The sequence below is a fragment of the Hyaena hyaena genome, unplaced genomic scaffold (assembly GCF_003009895.1).
Source record: "Hyaena hyaena isolate Hyena2069 unplaced genomic scaffold, ASM300989v1 scaffold_46, whole genome shotgun sequence".
In the NCBI taxonomy this organism is placed as follows: Eukaryota; Metazoa; Chordata; class Mammalia; order Carnivora; family Hyaenidae; genus Hyaena; species Hyaena hyaena.
Window position 1 is genome coordinate 4217595 of NW_024080678.1, and position 22521 is coordinate 4240115.

At 45.3% G+C, this 22521-nt stretch overlaps 1 protein-coding gene across 2 annotated transcripts in view; it reads right to left on the bottom strand.

Moving 5' to 3' along the window:
- Positions 1–3579: 3579 nt before the first annotated feature.
- The window catches only part of POLR3B (RNA polymerase III subunit B), a 102502-nt gene continuing 83560 nt past the window's right edge, over positions 3580–22521 (bottom strand). For both annotated transcript variants that reach the window (XM_039230476.1, XM_039230477.1), the window contains exons 24-28: positions 16925–17028; positions 16192–16358; positions 12245–12358; positions 9247–9420; positions 3580–4195 (exon numbers count right to left, since the gene is read on the bottom strand). In XM_039230476.1, coding sequence (XP_039086407.1) covers positions 4066–4195; positions 9247–9420; positions 12245–12358; positions 16192–16358; positions 16925–17028 — 689 coding nt within the window. In that variant the 3' untranslated portion in view covers positions 3580–4065. The remainder of the gene's footprint in view (positions 4196–9246; positions 9421–12244; positions 12359–16191; positions 16359–16924; positions 17029–22521) is intronic.

Sequence of the window (22521 nt, forward strand, 5' to 3'; positions counted from 1 at the left end):
AAGGCCTTTTTCTTCTTTTTTTAAATTCTTTTCTTGACTCTCACCACATGGAAGCGTTTTGAGAACTGGTTGAGGGCTTCGTGAAGCTATTCCGGGACTCCCCGCGCCGACGACAGGCCTCACTTTGATGTCTGTGGTAAATGGCTGTTCTGGGGAAGTGCGTTCTCTGATCCCCCCACCCTCCTTCCTTCCTATCGCCACCAAACACGGCGGCTTTCTCAAGTAGGTTTGGCAAAAACCGTACAGTTTTTACACTTGGTCCTAGTTTCCAAACACGCTCTTCCAAATTGGCCCAGTGTTTGCCTGTCCTCTTTCCTGACAAAGCGGTGTGGGAAGGACAGTCCCGGCAGCGCGGTGAAGGGAATATCGTCAACGAGAACATACCAAACACCTGTGAACAACTGTCATGTGCCAGGCACTGTGTTGAGCCCCTTAGATGTACTATCTCATGTAATCTTAAAAATGGCCCTAGGTGTCAATACCACTATCATTCCCACATTGAAGATGAGAGAATTAAAAGAATAGACAGTATGTTCTATCTGGGGCGACAAAGCTGCTAAGTGAAGAGACAAACAGGTTTTGAACCTTTTTTTATAACTTAAAGCGTAACATATTTAGGAAAATGAAAAATCCTGAGTGTATAAAGCTCAATGAATTTCATAAAATAAACACACTCATGTATATACATATATAAGAACACTCGAGCCAATGTATGTATAACATATACATGTTAATATATATTACCAGCACCCAGAAGCCCCCTTCCTGCACCAGTCATTAGCCACTCACTCTGCACAGGGAACTGTTATCACGACCTCTTAGATCTTAGATTAGTTCTGCCAATTTCTGAACTTAAATGGAACCAATATGTATTGTTTTGTGTTCAACCTTTTTTTGTTTTTTTACCCAATATGACAGTCGAGATGTATCTATGATAGTGTGTAACAGTATTTTCATTGCTGGCTAGTGTTCTATGGTGTGAACATCCAAAAATTTACTCTATTGTCAATGGGCCAGGGTTATGTATAAACTTGGGCCCTCACAAATGATGCTATGAGACACATTTTGGTACACCATGCCTACCGATGACACATATAGACACATTTCTGCTGGGCATACATCCACCTGGGAGTGGAAGTGCTGGGTACATTCAGCTTGAACAGATGCTAGCATTTCAACCTGTGCGTTACAAGTTGGCAAATGCCTTGAGGGTATTACAGACTGAACCACGCCTCCTCCCCCCAACTCTTATGTGGAAGCCCCAAATTCCCGTGTGACTCGGTCTGGAGATAGAGCCTTTAGGAAGGTAATTAATGTTAAATGAGCTCACATGAGCCCTAATTTGACAGGATGGGCATTCTTTCAAGGAGTGGAAGAGACACTGGGACTCACTTGCTCTCTTAGCACATACTAGAGAACACAGTGGGAAAGTGACTGTCTGCGGCCAGGAAAGTACAGTCCTCACCAGAAACCCAACCTGTCCGCACCTTGATCTTGGACTTCAGGCCTCCAGAACGGCGAGAGAATAAATGTGTAAGGCACCCAGTCTGTGGTGTTCTGTTGTGACAGCCCGAGCAGACTAAGGCAAGGGGAAAGGTGGTACAGAAGTTGGGGCTCACCTCAATGAGCTCTCCTTCTATTTAGGATCTTGGCTTTTCTCCTCCTGGCGTCCTGGCTACGCTGAGCTCGCAGCTTTGTCTCCCCAGCTCTTTGACTCTGCCAGAGCTCAGGTCAGGGCTGTGGCCTCTTAGTGGCTCTGGTGTGGTTTTCAGCCCCTCGTCATTGGGCCCCTTCCAACACAGCAACGCCTCGAGGGAAAAAGGGCTTCAGGGGTGGCCTGTCAAGGTTTACTCTGTCATTACTGGAAACAGAAGTCTAATTGGTGGTTGTTAAAACAAGGAACTTACAAATAACTGCAGAAAAACAGAAGGCCAGCAGGACTAACTCGGCAATTCTGACCACTTTCAATTACAGTATTTCTCAGTCAAACACCTATTCAAATGTAAAATCTGCTATGTTTTGAAATATCCACCTGACACAATTTTTTCCTCTAAGGATGTCTCTGTTTGGAACCCATGCTTTCTAGGTCTTTGTTAACTTAGAGAATAGAGAATTTTCTAAACGGAGAGGTGATTTCCCTCAGAATGATCAGAATTGCCTGGCATTGTTTTTGGGAAAAAAGTTGTTTAAGAAATACAACCATTCAGTGGCCCTTGAATAAAATGTCCCATGGACCATCGTGTTCCCCTATTAGAGGTAGGGCACCGGGGAACTCAGCCACTTGGTGCCTCAGTTTCTTTGGCTGTATAAAGGGAACATTCAGATCTCTGAAGTGTTTTCAAATCTCCAAAACACAGGCAATCTTCTGTGTTAACTCCCAGCACCGACTGCAGGATGGTGCTCCACGACTAGCTGACGTCTCAGCCTCCTTCACTGGTTCTGAGCTCCAGGTGGAGGCCATGGCCTGCCCGATAGATGGTGCAGTGGTCCGGCCTGTACTGAGCACATGGGGGCTCTTCTCACACTGGCCTCCCGAGTGTTCCCTGAAATAGTGTGCCACACACTGGAGGGCAATGGTCTCCCCGGCGAAGTCGGTAAGTGGCGTTGTCCTATCATAGGGAATGGTCAAAATCACTCTAGAAAACCCCTTAAAAGGCCCACAGGGTACAGTTCAGGTTTCATGCTGTGGTGCTTAACAGCATCCAGTACAGCATACCGTTGATTTTAATAACTAGAAAGGAAACCAAAGACCCAGCATTCAAAGCCCTCTGCCCCTGTAACACCTATGGAGCCCCTGAAATGAGTGGAGACATGTGGTGAGGGCTGAGGAAGGCTCGCTCACCTACTGCATGCCCCTCGCCCATTCAGCGTTGACTGTGAAGCCTCTAGGATTTTTACCCCAGAATTAGAGCTTTTTTATTGTGAAGTGGACGAAGTGGGTTAGGTTCTCAAGTCAATGACAAGGCTGGCTCCCAGCACATCCCTCCTTTGGAGAGTCCCAGTCTGAAAAAGTTCTGGGTAAGTTTAACTTACATCCAGCTTCGCAACGTCTTCTGACCCTGGCACTTGCTTCTGGGGTGTATGGTACTTACTGACCTTCTATGAAACAGGTTCAGTGTGACCTGCCAGCGCTGGAGCCCTAGACCATTCCTCAAAGCCTTTCTGACTTACTTTATAAACAATCCTTAGTACAGATATCTACCTGCCTTCAGGGCAGAGGGATTCAGAACAGATGAGAAATAAAGATGAAGAAGGTTGTCAGATTAAAAAGAAAATGGACAGCTAACACCCTGGCAGGAATGGAAGGCACAAAGAAATCACAAAGCACCCATGGCGCTATTTTCAGGTGTTCGACAAATATTATCGAACGGTATGATCACGGAGGTTCAAAAGAGTAGCAATCGGGTCCACAAGAGAAGGTGACATCCTTGGTAAGTTTAATGGTAGGAATACATTTATTACTTTTCACCACGATGAAAATGTGTGGGCATCTAAAGGCAAGACTCAATAGCTGGAGAGATACCCGCAACAGGAGCAGGTGAGAAACCGTCCCTTCGTCCGCTGCTCTCAGCTCCCCGTCCTCTCCCTTCACACACTGCTCCTGTCAGGCCTCTCGACAGAGGCCATGCCAGCCGTTCCAACACGCTTCAGATCCTACAGAAGTCGTAAGAGTCTTGAGTTCTGTCAGCCAGGAAGGCATTGTGGGGAATTTAACCCGAAATGTTCTTTTTAAGGAGGAAAGTCTAATGAGTTGATTTCAAGATACCAGAACACAAATAAAAGTTTATCTTTTAGGTCACGTCCACTTGTGAATCAAATTCAGTACAGGATCGAGAGACTGCACTCTGGTCCATGTTGGTGGTATCCCTCCCGTGGCCCGAGGCTCACTGTTCCAGGCTGTGGAGTCAGTCTTCAGTGAAAGAAAGCTTCTCCATCTTTGTGTGTGTGTGTTTGTTTTGAGGGAGAACATTTAAGAAATTTGCAGGAGCAGGGTCCTCAATCCCCTCTGCTTCCCACGGCGCGGGGCACAGCGTCGTCCTCCGTAAGCAAGCGCCGCTTCCGGCCTCACTCGTTGTACTTGGACAGCTTCAGCCGGGGGATGATGTTCATGGACTGCAGCTCCTGGAAGAGCAGCTTGCAGGCGTAGGGGATGCGGAGGGAGGACACGTGGCAGGAGGACTTGCAGTAATGGCACCTGAAACCCAAGTCTGCATGTGTTAGAGGGAAGGGAACCGGAAACTAAGGCCTGCGTGTAGAAGCGCGAAGTTTCTCTACAAAAGGCTACCACCACCCAGTCAGTTCTATTCGCCAGGGCTCAGTCCCACCATCAAATATGTGCAGATATGTGCCCCCACCCCCCAAAAAGCAGCATCCAAAGAAGCAAAAGAAAAAACCAAAACAAGTATCACTCCTGCAGTTGTAAAAGCATGCAAGTTTCATCAGTTACTACCATGCTTCTAGACCATTCTCTTTAAAATGCAAAACATCTGCCTATTTACTTGTTTTGAATGAGGCCCAGAAATCTGAGCCATCTCGAAGTTATTCAGATTTTGGCTTTTTTGTGTGGAAAGGTTTTTAAATCAGTTCAATCTCCATGTACTTGATAAAAATCTATTTATACTGTACTATTCAAGGCAAGATCAATGACAATTTGTCCCTGTGACACCTGAAGTGTGATGGGGAAGATAAGACTTTCCTACGGAATGTGCTGTCCAATCAAATGCGATTTGTTTTTCAAGTATTCTTTGAGCTTGGCTCTATCAGCAGGAGAAGCTACTGTACTTTCAACGTGCTCTCCCTGTGAGCATATTCCCATTTGATGCCTACAGCAGCCCGTGCTCCTAATCAATATGCCTGCTATACCAAAGAGGGCTTTCTCTTCTCTTCCTTCAGGAAGAGCTAGTTCACTAAACCTAAGTTTTAAATCAATGGCTACAAAAGATGAATTCCCAGGAAGAAAGTGAACTATCCTCTGAGGTTTCAGATGAACACAGGACTTCATCCTGTATCTCAAGGGTCTGGGGGCAGTCAACAGGGTAGGTAAATGAGTGCAAGAGGAATACAGACCGAGGCTTAGAGGATTCAGTGCTGACTGAGCACTGGAGGGGACTCCAACGTGAGCAGCAAAGGCCACTGTGGAGGGTGGTAAGGCAATACGAGTGAAAATGTAAATGTGCATATTATTTGATTAATCACAAAGTGACAAAGATGAGTGCCTGCGAATGCTCACGATGTATAACAGCACAAAGCAGGAGACTGCTCAAATGTCCCAAAGGAAATTGGTTTGTAGTTATAGGACATTTATACAGAACCATACTGAGCAGCCGTTAAAAATGATGATGTAGACCCATACCTGTTGAAATATAAAGGTGTCCAGGACACACTGTGGAGTCAAAAAAGAAGTCTGCTTAACAGCCTGCTTACCAGGAGGTCCTCAGATGGGTTTCAGTAAATATGTGAAGCTCCCAAAGTCATATGTAACAAGATTTTTTTTCTAAAGATTTTCTTGATACATTATTTTTTTTAAAGTTTATTTTGAGACAGAGACAGCACAGGTTGGGGAGGGGCAGAGAGGAAGAGAGAGAACACCCCAAGCAGGCTCTGCGCTGCCACTGCAAAGCCTCATGTGGGGCTCGAACAAAGCCGCGGAGACCATGACCTGAGCCAAGCGCTTGCTTAAGTGACCGAGCCACCCAGGTGCCCCAAATACATCATTGTTTAAGAGCTATGTTTTTAATGTGGCTGGTTGACCTCATTTACTCAGGAATCATGTTGATGCTTTAATTAAATTGGAGAAATGGATTTAACTGGAGCAACTTCTTGCTGACTCTGTCCATGTCACTCTGTGACTTCAACCCAGGCGTATCTATTCAAAATTTCCGTACTTGCTGGCTCATAATCCAGAAAACACACTAACCTCTATTATTAAATATTTCTCCATCACTTAAAATGCTCCTATGCATATGTGTATATGCATATATAAGTGCATATATTTATGCACATGTATAAATTAAAAGCTATTAAATTATCTTACCCTGCGTCTGAACAATTTCAAAGGGAAGAAACCTGACACAACAACAATTACATAAACTGACTTCTTAGGGCAAAGGCAGCAGGAGGAGGAGGTGGATGTGGCTTCACAGGAGAAATGACCGTCCAGCAAAATGTCCTCTATGAGCTAATTATCTTAATAGGGATTTTCTTTTCTCCGCGGTTTTCCTTCCAGACCTCTCTTTTGTGACTTATGCCCATCATGTCTTCTGCAGAAAAGTCTGGCTGTAAACATCCCCATAGCAATGCCTTACTAATGTGCAAATCACTGACAAAAGGCCAGTTTCGAGGTTCTGAACTGCTCTAATTACTCAGCCTCCATTGTGCTGTTCATTAAAGAGCGACTTCCTCCCACACACGCCGTGCCCCCCTCCCCCCGCCCGCCCGGGCAGGTAATGATGGCAAAGCCACGGCATCATTATGCTCCTCTGCCAGCGCGGCACAGGCGGACGCTGCTAGACGACCACACTGGGTTAGGATTTTTTTCTGTTGGCAACAAGGGGACAGGCGGGCCACTCAAAATCAGACACACAGCACATCCAGGTCTGTTTAATTACAGGAAAGACCTTGAGGCGTGTAACCTGATTTAGCTCCTTTTCAAAGGATTGCTATTAAAATACACAAGGAACACAGGAGCTTCGAAATCAGGCACTGTCATCACATGATCTCTAGATGAGACAGAAAATGAAGCAGGAAAGAAGAATTTAACAGAATAATATTGGGATCAATGATTGCTTTCATTAGTTTCCCTGAATATTCAGAGAAAGAGACAGGAAGGCTTTCGAAGTATGTGAGTAAATCTGGTCTACTGCGCTTGCTCGCTCTCTCTCTCAGGTGGGAGGCACAGGAAAAAAATGCAGGGAGGATGGAAAAGGGAAGGAAATTTCTTTACCATTTGAGAGAAAGATCAAATGAGTGAGCGGGGGAGGGGCAAAGGGAGAGGGAGAAAGAGAATCCCAAGCAGGCCTCGCGCTGTCACTGCAGAGCCCCGTGTGGGGCTCGATCCTACGAACTGCGAGATCATGATCTGAGCCAAAATCAAAAGTCGGATGCTTAACCAACTGAGCCACCCAGGTGCCCTGGAAATTCTTTTTTCAAGTTTCATGATCCCTATTATTAATAAAATGACTCTTCTGTACCACCCTTTCAAGGTAAACTACTTAAAAATCCTTGTGCTACATCTGAAGATTTCAGTGGAATTGGTCCCAAGCATCTTCCTATTACACTTGCGTGGCTGTTGTTACACAGCCAGGACAATAAAAAGCAAATTTCATATGCATTTCAGAAGATGAACAGACATCTCAGAATTGAGACAACCCCTCACTCCTGTCACAGGTATAAGAGCGAGCCAGGATTATGCTTAGAACAATAATGTCACCCATTTCGGCACCCTCAGGAAAGGAATGAGCCGCAAATGCCACCTCTTGTTTGTTTTAAATGAATTGATTTCTTCAGACAAGTCTCATCAACTCTTCTACACCAAAAACCATTAAATAACTGGCTAAAAGGTTCTGTCATGAGCCTAGCAAGGTGCATACACCATGTCCTAAGATGCCCCTCACTCTTGATTGGCTTTATTCAGAATAACTGAGAGACTGGAGGCTTAGGATAGCAAGAAGTGCCCGCTTTGAGGGGAGACTCAGTGGGGAAAAGGTGGCCCAGGTATCCCTCAAACTTGGCAAGGATCTCATCTGGGCCCAATTCTATCTACCAGGAGAAGGCACCTCCCTAGGGAGAAGGGGCTCTGGGAGTGCAGGGGAGGGGTGGTGAGGGAGTAAAGACTGTCTCCTGTCCCTGTAGCATCTGCTTCGGACCTTGTGGGACCTGGTCTCTGACAGAAAAGCAAGCCGAGGCTGGCAAGCTACAGACCCTCCTGCCTACAGGGTAAGTCGGGGCTCTGGTTTGGGACTAGCCTGAAACACAGCAGTTGTTCCTTGGTGGGAGAGTGGAACCTTTACGAGGAAGAAAGGCCAAAAATACATAGCTTCATCTTTTACGCTGGCCTTTGTGTACTGAACTCTGCACAGAAGTGACAAACTTCAGGATTTACATCATTTGCCTATTCGCAATCCTCCATATGCAGGGTCAGTTATCATTTAGCAACTGTTTTTCACTAAGCAACCACCAGGCCCAGGCTGGACGAGGCGTAAACAAGACAGAATGCAGTTAGAATGAACTAGAAGATAAGTTCCTCTGAGCAGCCATTCACTGGTCTTATTCACCCCTGTATTCTGGGGCCTAGACAGTGCCTGGGGCTTAGCAGCCTCTAACTGTTGGATGAATGACTGAGACAGACCTAGTTGCTGTCATCGTGGAGTTCACAGTCCAAGCGTAAAGCAGTTTGCTACCCAGAGAGCATAGCAAGGGTCAGGGTCCCTGTCCCACCTCTGTATGATCTGGAGCAATATATGGGGCTATTTGGGTCTGAAGTTGAATAAGGCCATTCGACATACATTCTCTAAAATGTTTCTAGTTACAGGGGCACCTGGGTGGCTCAGCAGGTTGAGCATCTAACTTCAGCTCAAGTCCTGATCTCACGGCTCATGAGTGTGAGTCCCATAATGGAGCTCTCTGCTGTCAGTGCAGGGCCTGCTTTGAATCTTCTGTCTTCTTCTCTCTCTGCCCCCTCCCCACTTGCACTCTCTCAAAAATAAATAAATCTTAAAAAATAAAAAAAGTTTCTAGTTACAAAATGTTATAATTCTCATGCCTAACAGTGAATCTGCTAGGATTTTTTTACAGGTGAACAGTGTCACAAAAGGTGTTTGAGGGGCACCTTGGGTGGCGTCTGACTCTCGATTTCAGCTCAGGTCATGATCTCACAGTTCGTAGTTTGAACTCCACATTGGGCTCTGTGCTGATGGTGCGGAGCCTGCTTGGGATTCCCTCCCTCTCTGTCTGCCCCTCCCCATCTCTCTCTCTCTCTCAAAAAAATAAGCAAACTTAAAACAAAAAGGTGTTCCTGATGATACTGAAAAGAAAACAAAGTCTATACTCCTTGGGTACTTAAACTCCAGTGGTGTAGAAAGCAGAACATGGGGCAGACAAACTAAACAGGTACATATAAAATCCCCAGTTCTAGGAATGCATGGATGGGGAAGGTCGGGGAATATGTGGGTGTGCTCCAGGGTCCGTTCTGGAGCTGTGATTTAAGAGCAAGGGGTGTGATGTGAGAGACATATGGTATCCACTTACCAGCCGGAATACCCCAGAAGTCCACACTGCCCACACACATCAACCTCAAAGGCATCACTTGAAATCATTAGTCTCTCTAGTAAAAGCATGCTGGCTCCATAACCGATTAAACAGTCACGTTCCATCTCTCCAAGACGCAGGCCACCATCACGAGATCGACCTTCGGTGGGCTGCCTTTGAAACAAGTTAGACAAACGTGTCATTTTTAGGTTAAACAGAGCATCACACGCTGGCTAAGAGCACGCGGTTTCAGAGAAGGGCTCACCCGGGTCCAAATCATTTCCCAGGAGGGTGACCTGGAGCAGGCGGCTCAGCCACATTTGCAAAGTGTAAAATCTAAGGCTCCCAAAGAGCCTTAAAGGAGAGGAGACGTAATACTAGGGATTCCTACTGTTATTATTAGGAGTGATAATAAAAATAATTGTGTAATATTGTATGACACAATAAATTAATATATAATCATATATATATTACTACTGTCATCACGATATCATCATTATTAGGACAGCACAGTCCCCAAGGCAGGAAGACGGTCTTTTGAGTCTTTTCAGGGATATTTCAGTTCTGTTATTTCAAAGTGGAGAAACTAAGCAGAACAGACTGTGGAAGAAACCCGGGTCCCTAGAAGTTAACGGCAGGGCTCCAGGGAGAAGCTCCACGTTATTAAGAAACAAACATGGAATGAAGCAAATGGATTTTTATAAAGTTTGGACTGGATGAGGAATCACGTGGAAGGACAGAGCCTGAGCCAGATGGGAAGTTCCCCCACGACTACAGGCATGAACGTGTCCCCCTCCTCCTCGGAGGGGGCAGTCTGGCTGGGAGCCAGGAGTCCCCTGAATGGATTCCCTGTGGCTGGTGTATCTGCTGTGCTTGGGAATACTTTAAAAAGGTTAAAATCAGGGATTCTGAAATCACACAGGCAACGCCACCCAGGCCGGGATGATGCAACATTTAAGGAGGAAAAAGCGAGCTCCCTGGCTGCCTGATTTGGGGTGACACTCCTTGAGCAGGAGCGGACCACAAACTCTCATCTGCTCTATCCCACAGGATCTTTTGCTCTTTGCTGTCGCTGCCAATTTCCCAAAGAGTGAGAAAGGTAAACAGAGCAGCAGCCAACGCGTGCTGAAATCTTACCTTTTTGTTGTTGCTAAAGGTTACATTAGGAACTAGATTTAAGTTGTAGATTATTTGTTGAAAGACATTTAGATATAAAAAACTTACAAATAGTCTAAATGAGCACACTATAGTAGAAACTTCCTCACTGAGCACAACTTATGTATGTCTTTACCTGAGGACAGGACACCTGGGGTAGAAGGGTCCCTCTCTCCCTGGCCACTGGGTAAGGGAAGGTGGCCTGATCACACATGGGCAGAACCCAGAACGTGAATTTAAACCAAGCTGAGGTAAGGGACTATGTGTGGGTAAATGCCTCCGGCAGTCTTCCCACACAATGCACTAAAGTACTAAAGTAGTTAAGTTTTTTACACAACAAAGCAGGAACTGTTTTGACACCTGTTACTCTGGACTAGTTCTTGGAAGTTATAACTGAAATGGGGGTTCTGCAGGGACTGTGCGCAGGGGAGAAATACACCCAACTCAAGCAGGGTCTCCCTGCTGGGTCACTGGTGTCCTGAGAATCTCAACTTCTCTCCCCTCCTCTGTAATTCTGGGCACACGTATGTCTATCATTTCAGCAGGTATGTGCATCTGCTTGGTTTTAAATGGTCACGGGATTGAGTACTCTACCCCTCTCCCTTGGTCTAAAAAAGTAAACTCACACATTAGCTGCTTCATCCCCAACCCTGCCCCCAGTGTAACATCTAAGCCGTGCTCAGTGAAGACAGGCAGGAAACAGGATATTTGTTGAGCATCCCCCATGGATGGGCACTATGTACATATGCCATACTCAAACATCTGACATTCACCACACACCATGAAGTGGGCATCCGTGTCATCACTTCATGTAGGAGAAAAACTGAAGCTGCGAGAAGCTACATGGTGTGTTGGAGGCTCACGGCAGAACCATAGGCGGAGGTGAGTTCACATCCCTGTGTCTCTGGCCTCAAGGCCTGTGTTCCCTCTCTGGGCCCGGGGTTCCTCGACCTCGGCATGAGCACCATGCTGAGCTGGATAATTCTTTGTGGTGGGAGCTGCCCTGTGCATTGCTGGGCATGTAGCAGTATTCCTGGCCTCCACCCACTGGATGCCAGTAGTTTCCTGTCTCACCCAGCTGTGACATCCCAAGATGTCTTCAGACAGTGTCAAATGTCCCCTGGGAGGCAACCTTGCTTGTGGTTGAGAATCACTGTCGTGGACTATGCTTCTCCAACTAGTACTAAGCACATGTGATGTAGTACTAAGAACTAAGTACTAAGAGCACGTGAAACAGGACCTGCTATTTCCTTTCCAACAATCACACCCATTCATCCACACACAGACACTGTGCTTGGCATTGAGAATGTGCTGGTGAATGGGGCACAGGTGGGCCTCCCGGAGCTTATTCGAATGAGAAGGCCAGTGCAGGTGCCTTATGCCCCAATAACAGAAGTTTTAAGAAATGAATTGTGGCTTGGGCTCCCAAACAAAGTATATATGTGTTTTCTGTGTATAAACGGCAACTCACAGGTGTGTCCACATGTGTATCCGTGGTGGGTGTGTAAGTGGTGGTGTGTGTAAGTGTGTCTACATTCTTATATCCAAACATTTTTGAATAAGACCACGTTTGCAAACAGGTACACAGTCGATGACTGTGATAGGTGGCTGCTGGGCAGGCCTACGATGCGTCTGCTCTTGAGACTATGAAATGATTTTCTAGGCGGCTGCTGTTTTTTCATGCTGACTGGACATCTATGATTTTTGCTGACGCCCAGAACTACAAATTTTGACATCTCAGAGAAAGAGAAACTTCACGGAGTCAGCTTATTGCTATATCTGGGCAAAGCAGGGTAGACTCAACTGCATTATAAATTCTTTTCGTACACGCCTTTTCTCTTACCTGGTAAGAACGGCTCGCGGTCCCCGGGCCCGGGCATGCATCTTGTCCAGCACCATGTGCTTCAGTTTCTGATAGTACACCGGGCCAAAATAGATGTATGCTTCTAAGGGCTCGCTGAAAGGAAAGAGCAGAGTTTGGGGCTAAGGAACCAAGTTTGGGCTAACAGACAGCCTTTTCCAGGATCCCTCGCTGGCACGGCCTCATTTGTTTCCGACCAGGTTTATGAATGGGAGAGAATGATTTTCAGCATGTGCTGAATAAAAAGGGAAGATCTGAAAATATAAAAATACCGTGGATACTTAGAAGACACACTGTTTAATTAAGAAATAAAACCTTAAACAGACTGTGAAAAAGTATGTAGAGGAAGGTCCCTCCTTCACCGTCCTCGCCCTCATCAGGCCGCTGCCCTTATTGCCTGGACTCTTGCACACAGTCCCTGCTTCCGCTCATACCCCTGAACAACCCGCTTTTCACGGACAGGCCAGAGCGATTCCTTCTAAAGCGTCAATCACAGCAGGTCATTCTGCTCTATATACCAATGGTTTCCTACCACACTCAGAATTTGTATCATCCAAATTTTGTAGCAGAGCAATAAGGTCTAACATCATCTGGTTCTTGCCCACCTCGGACTCCTTTCCTGTTCCCTTTCCCCGTTGCGCATTCCACTCCAATAACACTGGCCTCTTCATTGTTCCTCAAATGTAGGAAGCCTGTCCGCCTCAGGGCCTTTGGACTTACACTTTCTTTGCCTAAAACATTCTTCCACCAGGTATTCACATGGCTGTCAAGCAATTCACCTCCTCAGATACTTTCCTTTCCCTCACCACCTTATCTAAAGAGGAGTCCTGCTCTCACCTCATCACCGGGCCTCCACACTCTCTCAACGCTTACTTCTGCTTTGTTTTCTTCAGAGCACTAATCACCACTTGGTATTATAATCCGCATTACTATTCCCCCGATTATTTCCTGTCTTCCCCGCCTGAAGTAAATGCAGGATAAGCACTCTGTCTCTCTGCCACTGTGGCTCCAGCACTACTGACCCTGTCTGGCACATAACTAGTGCTCAGGAAATGTCTGTTAAGACAGCTAACTGAATGCATCTTTTGAAAGACTGTAGTAAAAGTTGGTGAATATTTCAGTGCTTTAACAGAAGAAACCTTTTTTCTTCAGTTTGGAGCAACAGCAGGCAGGGGATTAAAGCCTCTTAAACAATTTGAACTGCCTCAGAACTTCCTCAAAAGAAAGGGAGTTTTGTGCCCTTTACTTCATATGCCACCCAGGGAGGATGGTACTGTCATCCTTATTTTTAAGATGAAGACACAGGCACAGAGGGTCTGAGAAGTTTATAGGAGCTGAGGAGTGGGATGCAGCAAATCCAGGCTCTCCCTGCCACACCGGCCCATCTCGAACCCAGTACACGTGGGCCATGGCATGACGTGGGAGTGGCGAGAGCAAAAGCTATGCGGTAGAGACACATCAGAGCACTTGGCCCTTCCTGCTTGGCCTGTCTTCCACCACCTTCTAGCTGTCCAGCCACCTCACTGGCTTAAGGACAGCCAGATTCTTGGAAGACACAGAGTGGGGTGCAGGGCACAATGGACACGGTGTCCAGAGATACCGCTCCTGTCCTAGCTCTGTCACCCAGTCATTACATGACCTCTTTATCTCAGTCTTCCTAGTACAAGGGGGTCAGACCAAGGTTCTTTCCAGCTCTGATAATCAAGGTTCCAAACCTTCACAGCACGGCTGCTCGTGGTAGAATTTATGGAACTCTGTCACCCAGTGCCACTCCATCCCCAACTGAAGAGAGCCGTGTGCAATTCTCCTTCCTAGTTATGCTCAAGGATGTGGTGAGGGGGTGAAGCTCGTGGGTGAATGTGTTTGCGAGCCCTTCGGGGAACTTTCAACTAACAAGCTAAACTAATGCTTCTCAAACTCTGCCGCTGAGATGAAGGGCAGACACAGGAAAACACCAGTGGGGGCGTGGCAGAGGTGCAGTCGGAACCTGAAACAATCCATCATACGCAGAGAATAACCCACCCAAATCCTTTAGTAAAATGATGTTCAGAAGGTCCATCAAATCCACTCATTGGTTCTGCACACTTTCCGGTCAACTTCTGCATTATTTCTGGATGAGGAGCAAAGACTGAGACCATCGGTTTTCTCCATGACAACTGTGATTTTTGAAATAGATGTCAGCTACTTCGCTGAATCACTTTGGAAATTGACCATTATTCTTTTCCTGTGTCTCAGGCACGATATGCCTAGGGAAATCTATGTTATCACAGTTGGATAGATCATTGTAGAAAGCACTGATATTTTTAAAAGATACAGATTCCGACCATTGTAATCCCATCTGGCTGGTCTACATGCAGCGCTAAATCAAGCCCTGGGTCCTTACACACACTTTCACGGCCAGTTTCACTTGTGTTCAAGTGGGGTGAAGCCTCAGAAAAGCGGTATAAACACCATGTCCCAGAGTCTTATCTGGCATAAAACACAATGTGTGTCTTAACTTAAGTAACTGATTTGATCCTTTAAAACCATGTGAGTCAAGCTTCCAGAGCCTGTCCTGTTTCTCCCTGGGGAACAGGAGGAACCAGTGCCCGGCTCATGAGAAAGTGCTTTCCCTTCTGCGGCCTCACCTCAGGTGAGCGGAGGTCTGCCCCTTGGAAATGTCAAACCCACTTCTCCTCTGCGTGAAACACTCTTCACATGGTCTACTCTTCTCATCCTCTGTATCTGGTGAAACACCCACCTCCTCAGAGACCTCTCCTAACCCATTCTTTCCCTTCATTTTGGTGAGAGCTATTTGTACTGATTTGTTCTCGTTCCTTTATTGAGCAAATATTTATGGAGTGCCCACTGTGTGCAGACACTGGAAATAAAGCAGTCAACAAAACAGATAAGACTTGCTCTCACGGAGGAGGCGGCAGTACTAGGCAGCATTATCACATGGGGTATCTGATAATGATGAACGGTACAGAGAAAAATCAGGTAGGACATGGGCAATATACTGGGGTGTAGTTTTCTTTTTTCTTTTTTTTTTTTTTTACTATTTTTATTTATTTCTATGAGAGAGAGAGAGAGAGAGACACAGCGTGAGCTGGGGAGGGTCAGAGAGAGAGGGAGATACAGACTCTGAAATAGGCTCCAAGCTCCAAGCTGGCAGTCAGCACAGAGCCCGACGCGGGGCTTGAACCCACGAACCGCAAGATTATGACCTAAGCCAAAGTCGGACGCTTAACAGACTAAGCCACCCAGGCGCCCCATGGGGTGTAGTTTTAAATTAAGAAGTCAGGGTAGGTCCTGTTAAGAAGTTATCTTGTGTCTTATTTTTTCAGTAAGTCTAGTAACAAACTTGAGTGGTCAGCTCCCTAGTTCAAGGACCCTGTTTATTTTGTTTACCATTACATACTTAGTACCAGCACATGTTACATGTTTCACAGGTCAGTGAATGAATAGAGAAATGCCAGGCCTCAGGCTGCAGAGCACTAATTATCTGATATTCATCCTATTAATGCAGAGAAAGTTCAGTAGCTACGAGGTTTTGCATTGTACACCATGAAAAGTTGTACAGATATCCTATTTTGGTAAATGAACTCTTTTCTACTTTTTAAATGATCGCCTAACCAGGAAGAACAGCACTCCTTAATCAGTCACTTTTCTGAATTTGGATTTCCTCCCCTCGGCACCATTTTATTGAGATACAACTGACTTCTTACGCTCTGAGCAAGTTCAAAATGAGCAACATGTTGATCTGACCCACTTACATACTGCAAACTGATCAGCACTAAGGCTTTAGCTAACACCTCCATCGCAAAATCAGTTTTTATGTCCAATTTCTTAAAAGAGTAAAGCTTCTCATAAAGTATACCACAAGGGCTCTGATCTCTTATCCTAATAAAATCACACTTTCCTTTAAAGTGTCTTAAAAGCGCACTTACCCTGTGATGCCAGATGTAACGTAGTCTTTCCCGAGGTAGTTATAACCATGGCGAACGAGGTCCTCACACACGTCCTTCACTTTACTGCCTCCAAATGCGGTGCCATAGTGGAACCTGCCGTCCAACACGCCAGCCTTGCCGGCCAGCAGCTCGATCAGCTTGCCCACCTGTGGGGTCCAACAACCTAAGTGGGCACCTTCCTGGGGCACAGGACTCCTGTCTGTTTAGCTGCAGCTCCTTCCCTAAACAGCTGTGAGACAGCAGCAAAGTCCTCGCTCTCTTTCTGTGCGACACGTGGGATCCAAGATTATGCCCCCAGAGCCCCAAGAGATGAGCACTATTCTTTCCCTCACTGTATGGATGAGGAAACGGAAGCACAGAGAGGCTGAGCAGCTTTCCCACGTCACACAGCCAGTAAGTGGCAGAGCCAGGATTGCAAAGCAGTAACCATGGAAGGGAGACGCGGTAGGGTCAACCCAAGAGGTTCTTTTTGCTGAGGGGCACGGTGTGGGGTGGGATGAGGGGAAGACTGCTGTCGAAGGGAAGGGCAGACACTTCTACACTTCTCTAAAGAGTAGCCTAGCACTGTCAGGACCTAGGAACCTCTTCATTTGGCAAAAGGGTCAAAGGGCCCTTTCTAAAAAGAATGTGCAGGCCCCCATGGCCAACACTCTCCACGAACCCACAGCCTGCCTTCTTCCTGAAAAGCGGTACCTCTGAAAAACATACTGACCGTCATTCGTGATGGGAAGCCGTGTGGGTTCATGATGATGTCCGGGCAGATGCCAGAGTCACAAAATGGCATGTCTTCCTGAGGGACGATCAAGCCGCAAACACCTGGGGGGACAGAAGATCTCCGCCATGTAACAGACACCGGCAGAAAAGAGACCACCGTACTTAACGGGGATCTCCCCGCTGTGATCTCTATTGTGGTGTCCACGGTCTCCATCAAGAGTCACAAAGGCAATTTCCAACAATCCTGCCAGGTACACAATCCGAAAACGGCTGTCCCCTAGAGAGCGTTGTAGACTGTGGGCTGGCCTGCTGGCATGACAGCGGCTGCTGCTGTCAGGAGGCCCCGCCCGACCTCTCGCGCCACGGAGGCCCAAGAACGATGGCTTTGTGGCGATTTCACTCATTGTCAGCTAGTCTGTGATCTGCTCTGCACCGTAGCCCAATCACAGGAAACCCACTCCTGTCACACGCAGAACCACCTGAACGACAGGTGTGTCCACACTATGGTTTTAAAAAACTGTGACAAGGAGGATCCGTGTGAGGCTGATTTGCTAACAGGGCAACCAGAGCGCTGGCTGGTGGGGCTGGTTTTTGCCAGGGCTTCCCTGGCTGAGCCTATACTGCCCTAAGGCATTCTAATTCCTATCGCTTATAACACATTAGGAAAGTGACCTTTGATTGACGCCGTAAAGTTGAACAAGAAAATTAAATGCCAGATTACTCTTGGAAGAAAAGACTGGAGTCAGAAACTAATTCTAGGAATGAAAACAGAGTAGAACAAAAACCTACCAGCTCCCATGCACACTACTGATGGTCCCTTAAATTAACTGTATTTTTATTACTCTCTTATTATTCCGACCTGTAAAGGATTTTGTTGCTTAATCCCTCTGATTTCATTTTCTTGGTAGGAGGGATGGGGCATCAGTTAGATTGTTAACCGCAACCTACATAATTTATAATTGGAAAACTAGTGTACAATGGCACTGGATGGAGAAATAAAATCCTTTTACGTTTACAAAGATAAAATTCCTTTTCCCTTGTATATAAAGTTATCAACCGTGTACACTGACTGCAGAGAAACTGCTCTCAAGAAATTCTTCATTCCTCAGTTTGATTTCTATATAATTACTGCAACTATTTTGAAATAAAATTTTTGTGATGTGTTCTAATCACCAAGAGCTAGAGGCTAAAGAAAAAGAAAGCCATGTGCTTTCAATATCGGTTATTAATATTCCGATTTCCAGTGGCTGCCAACAATATGGTAATTAGGTTCATGGTGTTGAATTCTAGATTATGTATGTATGTACCATAATTGACTTTTTGGTTGAAATGGTACTGTTTATTATTATAAAGAACGTATGCTTTCCTACAGGAAGAACAGGAACAATCATTCAGTTCAGTTCAAACTCAACTACAAGGTCTTAGAATTTAAATCAAGCAGAGTGTGTGGCTCCTTCTTTCTTCCCTCCCAAAATCCATCTTGTCCACACTGAAATTATCTAACAAACACTAGGGCTACTGGGAAATCTACTCTGAAAGAGATCAAATTGTAAATCTAGGTGCACCGACAACAACATTGTGTAGCAGTGAACAAAATGTTAAAAACGGCAATTCCTGCAGAGGCCGGTCCGGGGACGTGCTCTGGGGAGAATGTCACTTTGGCTGGTGAGGAGGTGGAGGCTTTGGCTATATCCCTTCAAAACAAAACCAAAGGAAGATCTCGGCACCCTTCAGTAGCAGTGCACAGGGGGAAGGCGGCGTCCACCCCCCCACACGGGAAGGTGGGAGTGAGGGGAAGGAGGGCAGCAGCTCCAAGGAAGCAGGGAATACTTATATGGGGGGAGGGTAAGGAGAGAGGTAATTTGCATTTTGTATTTTTAGTTTTAGTTGACATGTTTAATCAAGCCAACCTAACTTTGCTATGAAAGTGAAAGCAATGCTCCTTCCCCTGAAATCAGAATCTCTAATAACTTTGCTTGAAACCTAATTAAAATGTAGTGTGGTTTTCCTTTTTGGGAAGTAATTATATCAGCCCCTTTTTGACGTTGCATTTAAAAACACATGTAAGTTAACTTTGGGATTTTTTTTCACTCCATTATAGGAACTGCTTTGGCCACATCCGAATCAAGGGCACCTGTAAGCCAAAAATTAAATCTTAGCTAACTTAAAATTACTTTAGGCTCTGAAAAACCCTTTTATATGCCAAGATGGTTCCCATAGCAGACAGCCCTGTGTTGTTTGTTTTGTGTGAAAGTGAATGATAAAAGATCCATGAAATCGACACAGAAAGCCAGAACAGCAGAAAGAACTGAGGGCTCTCCATCACTGGGGCTTCTACCCTCTGCTGACTCGCGGAACAATGGAAGCTACACATCCAACTGCAGATCTAACACAGCTGTGCATTTCATTAGATGAAGAGCACTAGTGACACAAGTAAATAATTAACTTATTCTGGTCCGCTGACTGTGCTTATGAGACCAGTCATAGCTGACAGATTTTAATACAAGTTAACACAAAGAAACCATAATGAGCTTAGAAGTTAAAACAAAATATTTAGACAGAATTTGATGATCTTGAATCTCAAATGAGACAGATGATTTTTAAAAGTTTGTATTTTACGGAATTCATTAGGGGTGGGGAGAAGAGAGCTCGCAGGCTTAGAACCACACTTTTCTTTTTTTTAAAAAGGTATTTCTTGGTTTCAGAATCATTCCAAAGCTTCATCAAAGCAAAGGGAGGTTTCTTTTCTTATTTTCAAATGAAACATTAAAACTATTTTCTCTGAGGATGGAGGCAGAAAAATCCCTCCCAAAATTTAGAACTCTTAAGAAGTTATGGTCACTTTCCTTTAATGTCGGTTTAAAAATGTAAATGATATGCAGTCGGCTCCAGTGTGTTAACACTCCCCCGGATCCTTGAAAAGACGATGGACGACAAATAAACCATATCTAATGGAAGCTGTTGTTGAAACAATTACCGATTCCTACCTTAAATGCTTACACAGCATTTCAGATTTTAAAATAAAATTTCATCCCCTGATTCACGCTGGTGTCTCAACCCCATTGTTTATATAGCACAACCTCCTGGCAGTGAAATGCAAATACATCAGTTTAACAGGACCCGGAACATGTAACGGACTTACAGGGGCCAACTGGGAAGTAGACCCTAGACTACAACTCCAGACCTTTTAGGAGATGAAAATAGGTAACAGGGAGAAACTAGAACACACAAAGTCAGAGCACAATAGATCCGCAGATACCCCATCGATAATGCATTATTCCATCAACATCAATATTAATTTCAAATTGTAAAGGTGAAGAAGTTAGGGAGTCTAAATCCACAAGTCTGACCCCCCAAGCCACGTGGGAAAGGCAAACCTGGGGGCCCACTGTCACAGTTGCCTGTGTGTCACCCCCTAGGCACTGGAGGGTCTTACGCCAATTTGTTATTTCTATTTCCGTAGCCTCGCAGAACATATAAATCATTTTAAGAATAGGTTTGCCCAGTGAAAGTTCAGTTAATCCAATGAATCATTCTTAGAAAGTATTTCTAATTATAAACAGCAAATGACTTGTTCACAGTCATTTTTGGCTTTTTTTTTTTTTTAACTAGTTTTAGTGTAATGCACTGTTTTTAATAGAAAAAAAATAAAAAGACAAAACAAAAGATAAGGAAAAATAAAAGCATTCTAGTAACATGTCAAGATAGGAAAGGGAATAGAACTGGCAGGAGAAAACTGTAATGACACCTTTGATTCAAGAGCTGCTTTTTTTTTTTTAAGTTTATTTTGAGAGACAGCGAACGAGCAAGCGAGTGCTGAAGGGGCAGAGAAAGAGGGGAAAGAGCGAGAATAACAGGCAGGCTCCAAACCATCAGCATAGAGCCCGATGTGGGGCTTGAACTCACAAACCGTCAGATCACAACCTGAGTTGAAATCAAGTCAGACACTTAACCAACTGAGCCACCCAGGCACCCCGAGGGCTGTTTTTGATGTGACTTCAGTGTGTTGAGAACGGACTGGCAAATGGTTTTCTATTTTGCTGATAGCCAGGTCTCATCTGAATATCACACTCTGCTTCACTTTTTAATTGTTTTAAAAAAAATTTTTCTTTTGATTTGAGAGAGAGGAGAGAGGCAGCATGTGCATGTAAGTGGCACTCAATCCCACAACCCTGAGACCATGACCTGAGCCAAAATGAAGAGTTGGACACTCAACCGACAGAGTGTTTTAATTTTTACCTGGCAAGTCTACCGTCTCTGTGTAAGCATTTTTGGATGATGTAGGCCACTCTGATGCTGATACCTCAGGACCCTTCCTTTCCTGAGTGAAGAAAGAGAACCCTCTCCTCAGTCACCAAGCATATGCGCTGGGACGAGGGCTGTGCCAGAGGTGGCAGAAGGGGGCTCAGGACTCAACTCCACCTGACAGTTGTCCTGTACAGATGTTAGTGACTGAATACTGAAAGCGAAAACATTTATACAATTCAGCTGGTGACATTTGCACGCTCTATATGATGCAGAGCATATTGGGTGGTGGGTTCTGCTGAAATAATACTAATCAGAGGCTAAAATGATCTCCTTTGACCTTCTGCAGGTAGTTACCTCTTCGACAAGCTATTTATTCTGCAAGAGTTTAATGCTCTCTGCACGAAGGAAGGGCCAAGTGCTGCTGTGAGTTTTCCCTGTCAGTCCCAGTGTAAGACAAGTGCTGGTGTTTAGTAGGGGTGACTGCTCTGCCAAGCCCAGTAGTAATGAGATTCACAGATTTGGGGGGCAAGGAGGTTCCATCTGCAGAGGGCTCATCACCCCTGGACTCTCAGATCTAAGGCAGAATATCAAGGAATCGGGGGACCTTCATTCGACTCTATGAGGTTCAAGTCATACTGTGTTCCTGTGGGAGGGAAAGCACCACTTTATGGTGTGCCTTGGTTGTTTGGTCTTTGTAATGGGAATAATTAGCACCCATCTCATGAGGCAATTGTGTTAGAAGAAAAGATGAGCTAATGTCTGAGAGGTACTTTAAGGTCCTTGGAGAAAGGCAGCATCTAAATACGAGGAATTATTATTATATAAGAAACCTAATTACTCTCAGCAGGAAGCAAACTAGCAGAGCACAGGAGACCAGCCTAATCAATAGAAGGAGCAGTTGCAGTGGCATGAACTGGATGAAGGGGCCCAAGAGAAGCTCACTCAGGCCGGCCGCCGTTGAGACCATCTCACATTATCAGGATGGGGTCCCCTACCAACTTCACGACTCACAGGCCCTGGGGTGCATTCCAGTTTGACCATTTGTATCAAGTAAATCATGTTTTTGCTTTGAATAAACTCATCTCCGTAAGACTCTACATATTCAGAAATGTAAATCCTTAAATCAAAATGTAAAGGCCAACACAGGTGGTTCCTCCTTTCTTCCTTCCCTCCTTTCCAGTTACTGAATTAACCTTCTTTTATTTTTCACACCACCACCTTAAATAATCCCCAGAGGGAGGGGAGGCGACAAAAACTGTTGAATCATATTAGCTTTGTTTTGCCGCTGAATCACTTCCAGATCTATCACAGCTCTTGCCATATCCCAGTTGACATAATTTTAATTCG